This window comes from Loa loa, assembly GCF_000183805.2.
Source record: "Loa loa unplaced genomic scaffold supercont3.595, whole genome shotgun sequence".
NCBI classification, from domain to species: Eukaryota; Metazoa; Nematoda; class Chromadorea; order Rhabditida; family Onchocercidae; genus Loa; species Loa loa.
The window spans coordinates 7203-19282 of NW_018108775.1; the positions used below are offsets into that span (position 1 = coordinate 7203).

The window sequence follows — 12080 nt, forward strand, 5'->3', positions numbered from 1 at the left end:
CGCTAAAGAATTACTGATAACGTAAGTTTGATCATATAAGTGATGATTGCCAGTTATCAGTTCGAAAAAATTCGCTAAAGAATTACTGATAACGTAAGTTTAATCGTATAAGTGATGATTATCAGTTATCAGTTCGAAAAAATTCACTAAAGAATTACTGATAACATAGGTTTAGTTACGTAAGTGATTATGTTAAAATTATCAGCTACCATTCATTTTTCTTTTCTGTCTCTCATTTATCCATTTTCAAAAATGAATGATAGCTGACAATTGATAATAACATAAGTTTAGTTACGCAAGTGATTATAATACAATTATCAGCTATCATTCATTTTTCATTTTTATAATAATTGTTACGTGAAATGTATTTTAAGGAATTAAAAAAGAAAAAGAAAAAAAAACAGCAATCACATTAGTTGACAATTATTTTTGTAAGATTTATTTTATCTATTTTAGAAATAATTTAAGTAATAGTTTGAGTTTAAGTTTTCTTTTTTTTTTAAATGCAATTTAAAGATTGCACAACTATTAGATTTATTTATAAAAAGGAATACGCATTCTTAAGTAGTTTTCACATATGCAAATTTCGTTTTTTTTTTTTCATTTTGTTATTTATCATTTGAAACGAAATAATATTATGGAATTGAATTGAATTAAACTGAACTGAGTTATATAAAATTAATATCGGATGTATTGTATGTAAATATTGTATGTTTATACAACATATACAATTATTTAAATGTTCAAGACATTTTCAGATTTTGAAAGAAATCATTTTTTTTTAAAAGAATTTCTTAAATAAAGAAAAAAAACGGTTAATTCTCAAACCGGTAGTCCGCGGAAACTAAGATATGATTCACGACAGCAGTGGTATAGTAAATAGAGGATAGTCAGGGGGTATTATTTTTTTTTTTCCTTATCAATGCTTGATATATAAGAAGTTTCGATCAAAGTTTATCTCAAAATTAACGAAATTTATTATTTCTCAACCTTGTGGTCATTGCTATAAGTATCTGGTCAAGTAAAGGCTACAAATTATACATTTATAGTGAAATGAAAAAGTGTGATAATGGTTTATATCTTTTGATATAATTACAACACGTTGATAACAATTAATCTATTCTATTGTTTTATCTAATGAGAGAGAACAAAAAATTACAGAAAAGATCGGATGATTTGATTTGAATATTGTGATACTATCCAAAATGAACGATTTGGAAGTATTCATGGTCTCTTGTAATTCATTGATTCATTAAAAATAGTAGAAATTTCTGGATAATTTCAAGGAATAATTAAACTTAGAAATTACTTTGAAGATTAATATTGAAATAGTATTTACAATGTACTTTTCAATAGTGTTTATCATTGGAGTTGTTAAATTTTATTTCACAAAATTAAATGGATTCTTGAGATCAACATTTTTATAAACTTGTATCTTAATAAAACCATGATTCTAAATCTTTATTTTAGTAGAATTATGATTTTTAATTTATATATCGAACGAACATGGTGCTGAACCTGTATCCTAATAGAATCACGATTTTTAAAACCCATATTGTGACAGAACCACGATAATATATTTTAGCACAACGTGTACAATACTTTTTCCTGGTTATATCCATTGAATTTAAGCAAATTTCTACAATTTTCCTATTACCTTTTAGTAAATTTTAAAGTTTTCAGGAAAGTTTGCATTTCAAATTTTATTTATGAATAAATGGAATATAAAAGAAAGGATAAGAATGATATGGAATAATAATGTTAGCAAATAAAAGACAAAACAATTGTCTCTTTTGATTATATACATCATGAGACTGAAATTATACGAATGTCACGAAATTATCAAGCAAAGTAAATCTTTGTCAATACCGAATCTAAGTTTGTAAACTATGTCTTCCATTCGAAATGCTATCATATTACTGATAATAAATTTTGGAAAATCCAAGAGAACATAAATCAAAATCTTGTGAAATCTAAATTTTGCTTATAAAATCAATTCTGGAATCATAATAGTAATATGCAAGAATTACTCATGACAAAAGAAAGAATAGTTAATGTGGAAGAAGTCAGCCAGGACAATTCTTGGCTGATGGGATTTTCGTAATAATTGAGATAGAGAAAATGATCCAATCTTTTCATTTTCAAATATGTCGCATGTTACTACCCATACTTTAGGATTAACTATAGTTGATAGCATTTAATGATAAGACATCTGAAGATGCAGTACCTGATTTCTTCTTTCAATCATATGTATGTATAGAATTATTTCCTGTTTCAGTTAGGTAAGACCGATTATTCCTTCATAAATTATTTCGATCATTTTGTTGGGATAAAATCTTTGTTTTTTTTTTTCCGATATCTTTATAAATGTGTCAGAATTCTGATAATATTTTATGCATAAATTCAATCATAAAACTTCTCCATATCTCATAAATACATAATCTTCGAAAAAAAAAAGAAGGAATCAAAGTTCAGTACTTTGCGCAACAGGTTTTATAAAAGCTAAGGATTGATAATTCATTCTGCTCGATGGTTAGCCTATCAAGCCGGTTAAACAGAACGGTCGAATAGACAACTAACACTATGGACCTCTTTCAGAGAAATTCGTACATGGCAAAAGTTAACATGCTGTCAAGCTAAGACCAAGAATATATTACTGATTAATAAAAAAAAAAAAAAATCTAACTGTATAGGCAATAAGGTTGAAACAGATAGTATATCATTTCCACATTTTGTTTGCTAACAGGCAAAAAAAGAACAAAGCAATGCAGGGACCCGAACTTGCAACTTTTCTGAGGAAGGAACATTTTGAGTCATAAGAGTTCCAGAAAATAAGAGTGAAGTGAGGAAACTTTTTTATTTTCTTGTAAATCCTTTGCATTGTCTGAATAATTGCATAACACAAACAAGTGCATCGATAATTTATTATTGTATAAAAGGTACTCACTCGTATTTGGCAAATATTAGATGCTCCCCTCATATATGCTGAAAAACCGATAATAGGCCTTAAATATGTTCAAGAAATATAAATTATGCAAACACCTCGAGAAATCTAGCACTTCAATAGAAAAAATATTACGCTAGATCCATCACTTCAAAACGTTCACCTTCGATTAGCTCGTTCAGAAGTCAACGAACGCGCCACACTGCAAGGGGTAGCCGACCTCCACGGCTCCATCCTTCATGCATCATTGGTAACTCCTAGTCTCTCAACTCCTGAAAAGAAAAAGAAAGAGAAAAAATTTGCCTAAAATGCTCTAAGAATATTAATTTGACTCGCCATTAACGACTACCACCAACTTAAATAGCAACACTACTACTTCAAGCTGTTGCACAATCGCTTGATACAGTATAACGCAATCCTGTTACGCATATTACTGGAAATAGCTCACCATCTTTACTACTAGCGCTATATATACTTAAATACACTGAAATAAATGAAATATAAACCATAAACCCATAAATATAAACTTAAACCTAAAAAAACTGGGACATTAATCATTCACTCATCAATAATGTGTACAAGGAACAAAATCATACAATTAATCACTACAATCACTACAATCGTAATCGGAATCACTCAACTGTTTATTTCTGTCATTTTCACTTGGGATCAGCATTGGCAAAATAGGTAAATCACTGGAACTATCCGAATCACTATCGTAATTCGAACCCGAATTTGAATTACTGAAATGTAAATATTAGACAAAATCAAGGAGTTATTAAAATAATTTTCATGATTTTCAACAGCAAATCATTAAAATAAATTCAACTTCAACGAACAAGTATAAAAGAAATCCACAAACAAATTTCTCGTCTCAGAAGAAGACATTATCCAAGATTCCTTTTTTTTTGGGAGGGGGTAGGGGAGAGAGGATTACTCTTCTGCAACATGCCCTACTGGTGTAAGCCAAAATATAACCGTACTGCACTAGAATGTGAAACATTCCAAAGCATTTTAATTTCCAATGGACATAGTTTATCGACAGTATTCATATCGATAAATTTGGCATATTACTCAAAGTAATAACTATACAAACTTTGAAGATGCATAATCCGCCATTCCAGGAAGAACATCAATTATTTTAAAGGCAGATGGAAAGGCTACAGTCTCTGACATTGCACTTAGCAACGGTCGCTTCTCAACGCATCTGTCCATTCCAATATCACTGAATCAGGAGCTGATAAAACCAAAGAAGCACAAATTCAAGTCTTCAAGAAATAAGAAATCAGCAGGCTTTCTACTCGGTCAAAAACTCTGGAAGAATGCTTCTAATCTTTTTCAACTCAAGATCTACTTAGCCGGAAAACTGAAACAGAGGATTAATTTCATTGCTTCCATTCCTGACAAAAGAGTTTTCAAAGCTGTAGATCTAATTATTAAGACCTCACAAATCTACAAATATAATAATTTTTAAAATTAAAGAAACTGGAAGAAGACTAAATACCTTTTTCTTTTAACCGCCATACGAAGTATCGCAGCCTGCTTATTTTCTTTTGGCGCTACGCCGCCAATTGGTTTTATACGTAAATCTGATACCGATGGTCCATTTTCTTCTACGTTTCTACGTGCTTGAGCACGGTCAATTTCGCTCAAAAGCGCTTTCTCTTCCTGAAAAGTAGTTCTGACTTTAGGAACCTTTGGGTAAAAATGAAATCACTTCTTAACTCCTGGAACTACCATTCATTCCCAAATATTCAATTATAATAGGCTGCTTGTATAAATATTATGCATTTATATAAAATAAGGGATAGCTCCAAGGGGCTATTCCCCATGACTTTGGATGAATTGTACCCACGGATTCCTTTTATCTATTATAAAGTTAAGAAATGGCTTTAAACTTATAAGTCCTTAGCTACGCGCCCAAGAGACTTTTCAGCTGAATGAAGTTTGAAAGTCTACGAAGAAATGACTTTAAACTTGCAAGTTCGTAACTCTTTGCTTAAAAGATTTCTCCACTGAATGAATTTTGAAAGTGTACTTGAAACAAATCGAAAAAAAAGAAAAAACTCATTTATCATAAAACGATACTCAATGTCGCAAATGAGTAGATCCAAAATAGTTAACCTTATTTTTCTCGAGATCTTGCTTGGCTCTAAGACTTTCAACTTCGGAAAGAAAATCACATTCATCCGAATCAAGTCCTCTAATCATATTCCCTGAATAAAAAACAAAAATTCTGCGTCAATGGTTCATACGAAGTACTTTTTTGAAAATCAATTTCCTCTAAAATATTCACGGCTTTAACACCGAAAAATTTATTTTTTATTTTTATTTTCATTTGCATCAGTTATCAAACATCAGTTTCAGTAACCAATTATAAAACTCACTAAATCTATGCTCTTCTTCGTACTCTGCTTGCTTCCGATCACGAACTTCTTTTAAACGATCATATAAAGGCCTATTGTCAATTTCTTCCTCTGGGACTTCTAAAACGCTAACTGGTAACCAGTGATATAAGTTTAAGACAAAAATATGTGGTTAAATAATGCAGTTTTGGACTTCAGATATACCGAACACGAAACATCCCGATTGTTAATACACCCAAGTTATTCATGCTATCAAAATAGTTCGCTCCATATAATTTTCTGACACTTCGCAAATTAAGTAATTCCCAGTACTCGTTAGGAATGCCTCATTTCGTATTTTACATCAAGAAAATCCCTTTAGGTAGCGAGTTCATGTTTGTTTTATTCTTGATGAGATTGAAAAAGACGTAACAAAATAAATAGCTCCTGGTACCAATAATACATATCAAATTAATACAGGAGTAAAAGATATAGCAAACCTTCTGGATCAGTAGGTTTTCTGACTTTCTGCCACTCTTCCTGCCGCCGTTTCTTTACTTCATCCAAATCCTTTTCGCTAATGAAACGGTCAGTCATACTGAAAAAAATAACAAATAAATAACAGAAATTTGTGCAACTTCTCCTTCGAATTCAGCTCAAATCAGTAAAAACATCGTATGGTCCGTGACGCAAAAGAATAACAATAACAGCCATAAAAGTTTATCGGTTAAGGATATCATAACAGTTATAATGACTAAGAAAAACTGATTTGCAGGTATGGATATAGCATCCTGCAAGTGTACTTTTTAAGTATAATTGAGAGCAAGGACTTATTATAGAGATTTATTAGGATTTGGATAAAAAAAGAAGTGTTTTACACAAGCTCGTCTTTCAAATTCAATCTAATTCGACTCAAACAAAAGCGAAATACGGAAACAACCAATATCTTGTAAGCAAAACAACAACAATGAAAGAAGACTGGACACTTTAACCTTTCTTTTAAATCCTAATTTACAATAAATTTTGTAAAAGGGAAAAATCTACTCATTAATTTTATCAATTTCTAATAGTATATTTTTTCTGAAATTGCATCTATTTCTCATATCCTATAACTTTTGTAAATGAAAATCATTGCAAATAGAATATTTAATGCAACAGGATCCAAGAAAGAGTAAAATGAAATTCAAGTCTGAGTTTCTAAACTACAAAAAGTACCCTTTCCTCATGTCTCTTTAATTATTCAAAGTTTATATTCATCCTAATCCCATTATTCCAATCTTACTTTCTTCTGCTAATCAACAATTCGTTCGATTACTGCCAACATTACATCGCTCCAAATTTAGCAGTCTTCACTGTCACTTCAATTTCAATTTATCATTCATCGTCCTTATAATTACTGTCATCGTTGTAAAACAAATATTTGCGAATGTTCTCAATCCTTTGTAACTCTTTCAAGGAGGCTTATACCACATACAAGGCCTATGTAAAAGGCTCATACCACACCTAACCTCCTACTCGTAGCCATTAAACCTAACCTACCCCTAATTCATCTAACTTTAATAACTTAATATTCTGTCCTATACATCGTTCTGAAGTTCCCGCTTCGAGTATCCCATCGTCTTTTGCAACGCAAAAATAAAATGCAAAACAATTTGCGAAATGTAATTTCATTCAAAAGTCGTAAAGCAAGTTACGTAAGAAGGCTTTTTTTTTTGACATGGGTGAGCTTCATTCCGTGTAAGACGTGAAAGAGAACATCACGTAAGCTACGCTGAAGTCAAATTATTTTTTCTGAATTTTGCTGGTAGTACGCTTTATTTTTTTCTGAATTACATGTCATAAATTTGAAATATCTTGTATAAAACGTGATAATAACCATCACGTAAGCTATGCTGAAGCTGAGTTGTCTTTTCTAAATCTTACCGGTAGTACGCTTTTTTTTAAAATCATACATCGTAAATTTGAAATATCTCGTGTAAGACGTGAAAACAAGCATCATATAAGCCACGTTGAATTTGAGTTACATTAGATTAAGCAGAAATTACATTCAAGCTTACGTTGTCACCATTGCATGAAACATTTTCTTTATGTGACAATTACATGACGCGGTTAAATAATATAACGCATTCATTTTTCTGATGTAAAATATCAATACGGGGACGAATGATTCGGTTAAGCTGAGAGTATGTCATTGGTTCTGATGGCATGAGTTACGTGAATGGCACTTAGATCATCCACTGGGAGAATTAATCAAGAATCAATAGAAATTACATTTTGTATTCTAACTTGGATGAATGATGAATAATCCCATCAAAAATAGATGAGTCATATTTAAATTTGCTGAAATCTGGTTAATTGGAATTATTTGCATAATGAAATTCACAAAATTTTGCTACTCGTTGTTCCTTATTAATTCATTGGGAAATGTCAATTAATTAACAAATTAGTTAAAGGAAAGATCTATCACATATTACTGGTTATGTTTTAGAAAAGAAATTAATTTAGTTGAAATTACAAAATGCATTTATTTAGCTGTGGTGAGCGAAAAAGAAAAAAAAAGGGACAGAAAAATTGTATTCTTATTTAAACTTTCTTATTTAAAATTAAATTTGAGAAAATTAATCAGGTAAATGAATTTTCGAAATGTAAAATTGAGAGACTTACATAACTAATGAGGACACATTCTACGTCCTACGTCATCAAGCAAATTTTCAATCGTTTACGTGATCTTGATTTTATTGTATCCACGTAATATTTATAAAAACATGTTGTTGTTCTTTAACACCCAACACATCATCTTTCGAGATCAAATTTAATCTTTTTCATGTGAATGAAATCTCGTTACACGTGTTTTACGTTTTACTTGTTACCTATTTCTAATCCACGTCTATATCGTGTCTACGAATGAAATTCATCATTTCATTCCTAAATGCTGTATTGCAATTGGAAATGAAATTTTCGTTATTACGTCACCTATTAAATCGTGGTTATGCGAACAGAGCTATGGCTTCTGTGTCGTGTTTTGAAAAGCTATACGTCAATGAAAATTAATTTTCATGACACTTTCTGTTTGCCTATAAATCAGTGATGAAATGTAGACAATTAAATTTATCTTAATTTTGGTTAAATTTAGCATTAAATGGCTTCAAAAAATAGCATTCGTGAAGATATGAACAGCGTTTCCTGGCCATTAATTAAATATACGAAACTTGTTGGAACACGTCTGGTAATTGTTTTTCTTTTCTCTACGATCTAGTGGGATTATTACGAATATGAAATTTGTTTTCCCAGCCACTGGGTCATTTTTGAATAATTTTGTTTTGATCAGAAATTTATCCTGATTTTCTAAAGTTCTATTTTAAACCGTCCGTTACAAGTAATGGCTTCCAGAAGTTAGGAATATTTTCATGGATACAGGGAAAAATGACTCATTAAGCCGTGTAATATCATCGAATAGAAGTAATTTACTTTCTTACGAAAACTATAGTTGCAGTATTTCCAGGAAATCCCGGTATCATCCGAGCAAACAATGGTTATCATTTACAACAAAAACCGGTGTTATCTTAGTATTATGTTCAATTCATCAACACTTGAGGAATTTTCATTGGCTGTGAATCCTCGACCAACTATGCGAAGTAAAGAGAAGGATATTTTTGTTCAAGTTTCTTCAGCGGTAACCTTTTCAAATATGCTTGAATGAAATTCCAATAATGATTATAGAGGTATAAAATGAGCTCAGAAAAAGACGATATCATTCTTGCATAATTTAACCTATAGTTGCTGTATGTAGTAAGCATAATAAGAGTTGTAGCAGTGATTTCCAAAGTTGACCGAGTTGCATGAATTGTTTTTATTTGAGTAATTTCACAAATATTGCGGTTGACAAGTTTTTTTTCTTTTTTCAGAATGGCACAATTGACAAGTTTTTTTTCTTTTTTCAGAATGGCACAACGTTGACTAGATTTCGCATAAAATTTGCTACATTATCAGACCATGCATCATTTGTGGAATTTGTTTCATTCTTTGTTAAAGTTTTACCACCTTCAAATATGAATACTTCATCGGATTTTAGCCAACCGTTATCAGTACATGCTCGCTTTTTTAAAAATAAAAATACAACCACTAATTGATTACTAAAGTAGTTATTATATTTAATGCAAAATATTCAGTCATTGATTGTATCATTCAGATGAGCATAATTATTTACACATCAGTATTTGCATATATGGTAAAATAACTTTGGATAGATTTGATAGCTTATATAAAGACCATTTCAATGTTTATTTCAGCAGGGTTATGAAATGAGGTCATCGCAAGAAAACTCTCAGCTTAGTTTATTTAGCAGTGATTCTTCTCAGAAATCAGTGTAAGTAATACTTGTTCTCTATTGGTGAATTAAAAGTATGCCTTCAAATATTAGATTATTGCTGCAGAATTGCTAGTATCATATCTTTGATATCAGTTGTTCAGGAATGTTACCACCGTTCTTCCTGCAGAACCAATCTCTGATTTTTATTCGATGCAAAATCCGATTATTCATGCTTCATTATCTACGGTATTATTGTGTTTAGCTTTCCATTTTTTCCTCGCTTAAATTCTTACATTTATTCATTTTTTTAAAAAAATTTCCATAGCAGGCATTATGTTTTGCCAAAAAAACAAGGTTTGAATTTTAACCTGTCATACTCAATTGTAGGAATGGTCTTGCAATGTTATGAAGGGTAAGTTTATCTGATGCACAGCAAGCTTGCTGATCATTTATAATCTCACTCTTTCTTACTAATTGAAAAATGCTACAAAATTTTTAATAAATTTTAAATTAAGATAAATGTGATGAAAAAGAAGTCCTATAACCTCAATTGCAGAATTTTCGACACAATTCAACCCCTCAGGAGTATTTTACATCCAGTCAGCCGGTTAGACATGTTGAACTGCTAATCTTTTCTGTTGTTTCAGAAATTTTAAAAATAAAGCAGGAAATTAGATTCCCCATTCCTTCTTACAAAAATTTCCCAGTGATGTTTCAGCGTTTGGTTGATGAGAAAATTTATGAAGTGTTGAAACCAGTGAAACATCCAACAGCTCGACATTGTTCCGAATCTTCGGAAACCTTTCCAGCATCATTTTCTCAAGTCCGTAAATTGAATTACTACCACGCATGAAGTCGGAAGAAATTTTAGTTAAAAGAAAGAATTCTTGGAGTTTTGAAAATCTCAAATATTTTGATATCCTAGAGTTTTGAAGTTTGAAATTTAATTTGAATAGGAATTCCTAAGATTTTGGGCACAAACATGTAACTCTTTTACTTCAGAGTGGAGGTGCGAAACTGTTGAACTGTTTGAAAACTTCAAAAGCTGTTGATCAGGCAGATCAGGCAGTTGTTGATCAGGCTTTCAATATCAATGATGTAAGTACTTTGCTTGAATTACTTGAAATAATTTTTCTTTCATGTATAAGTGAAATTCGTTCGTCCATCTGCATACTGACCGCTTTTTTCTATAACAGATAATTCGACGTAACATTCATCATCAAAATGTTTCGATAGTTTGCATCGATACCATGTTTTTTCTCCTATTTTTGAGAAGTTATTCCCAACTAGTTATTCTCAACTAGTATTACCACAACAGACATCAGCATAACACTATGTTGATAATTCCTCTATCGATTTCACAACCATATAGAACTCTCCTTTTTAGATGGAAATGGAAGCTACTCAACCAAACATGGATTTACCGTTAGCGACAAATTTTAGTACAATATCTAACAGAAGCAATTATGGACAAGAAAATCGACGAACTGTGGTTGGTGATCATTTTATTTTTTTCCATGATCAAAATTTATAAATATATCAGGAATTATCGCACTGTCACAACTTTTTTTTAAATTTTATCTAACGAAAATTAATTTGTATTCCGAAATTATACGCTTTATTTTGAATGGTATACCTTGTACATATTCTTCAAAATATTTTACCTCTTCTTTCTTCTAAGTAAGGTTAAAAGAAATATCGTTTGCTAGGAAAATTAAGATCCTTCATGCATTATATACTTGATGGCCTTCAAAATTGAGCATCAATCTTCTGGGAAACATCCCTAGTGTCAACCTTTAATTATTTCCTTTAGTCCATTTTAATATTTTAAAGCGTTCTGATGATGTTATTAGCTACCCTTCAACAATTGTGCTCCGTTAGCATTTGCAGCTGCAAATGGGCGGATAAGATAGATTTGGTTGTGGAAGAGAAAATATATCAAATAAGAAGGTGGGATTTCACAAAGCTCAATATTAGGGTAATTTTTGTTTTTTAAGGGTGTCCAAACTGAACACTGCCTATCGATCAGCGATTTGTTGAATGATTCATCACGGCTTGAGGAGTATTTGACTGCAAAACTTGAGGATCACCAATTTATGCAACTCGTTGAGAAGTGTTCACAAGTTTATGATACAATTTTTCGTACAATGGAAGGTAACTTTCATTGGTTTCTATCTTTCTTGTAACAGTTATGGATTCCGTTTTCTTTGTTCTATAAATGCCATAGTTCGATGAATAATTTTTTTTAGCATTGATGCAAAAAATTTCTTTCCTTATTTTTCTTAAAAATATGCATTACTGCGTGTTGAAATCTTCCTGATGAGGTGCACTTTTTTTTTGTTGCTGAAATCACTTCGGTGATATTGACTGGCGCATGGCTTTTCAGCTTCATCGCATTTGTCTTCCGTCAAGGCAATCTCTCCTGCAAAAATGCGGCATTTCAATAAATAACCGACCTGGTTCTTATTTTGATCTAAGTTCC

The 12080-nt window shown here is 31.2% G+C and overlaps 3 protein-coding genes across 3 annotated transcripts; 2 read left to right on the forward strand and 1 right to left on the reverse strand.

Annotated features, from left to right (window-relative positions):
- Window positions 1-2909: 2909 nt before the first annotated feature.
- On the reverse strand, window positions 2910-5893 carry LOAG_05746 (hypothetical protein). The gene is made up of 7 exons (XM_020446960.1): window positions 5790-5893; window positions 5332-5430; window positions 5069-5160; window positions 4449-4612; window positions 4041-4169; window positions 3586-3687; window positions 2910-3216 (listed from the first exon to the last, which is right to left on the reverse strand). Exons 1-7 carry the CDS (start codon window positions 5884-5886, stop codon window positions 3210-3212), a joined length of 690 nt encoding a protein of 229 aa, XP_020302760.1. The 5' UTR covers window positions 5887-5893; the 3' UTR covers window positions 2910-3209.
- A 2535-nt stretch (window positions 5894-8428) lies between these two features.
- LOAG_05747 (hypothetical protein) lies at window positions 8429-9419 on the forward strand (the record flags this gene model as incomplete). The annotated part of the gene is made up of 3 exons (XM_003141284.1): window positions 8429-8515; window positions 8792-8962; window positions 9231-9419. 3 exons carry the CDS (start codon window positions 8429-8431, stop codon window positions 9417-9419), a joined length of 447 nt encoding a protein of 148 aa, XP_003141332.1.
- Window positions 9420-9590: 171 nt separating this feature from the next.
- LOAG_05748 (hypothetical protein) lies at window positions 9591-11752 on the forward strand (the record flags this gene model as incomplete). Its single annotated transcript, XM_003141285.1, has 7 exons — window positions 9591-9655; window positions 9760-9844; window positions 10155-10205; window positions 10317-10421; window positions 10601-10696; window positions 10986-11090; window positions 11596-11752. Coding segments are annotated over 7 exons (663 nt in total), but the record flags the coding sequence as incomplete, so codon positions are not given.
- Between the last annotated feature and the right edge of the window lie 328 nt (window positions 11753-12080).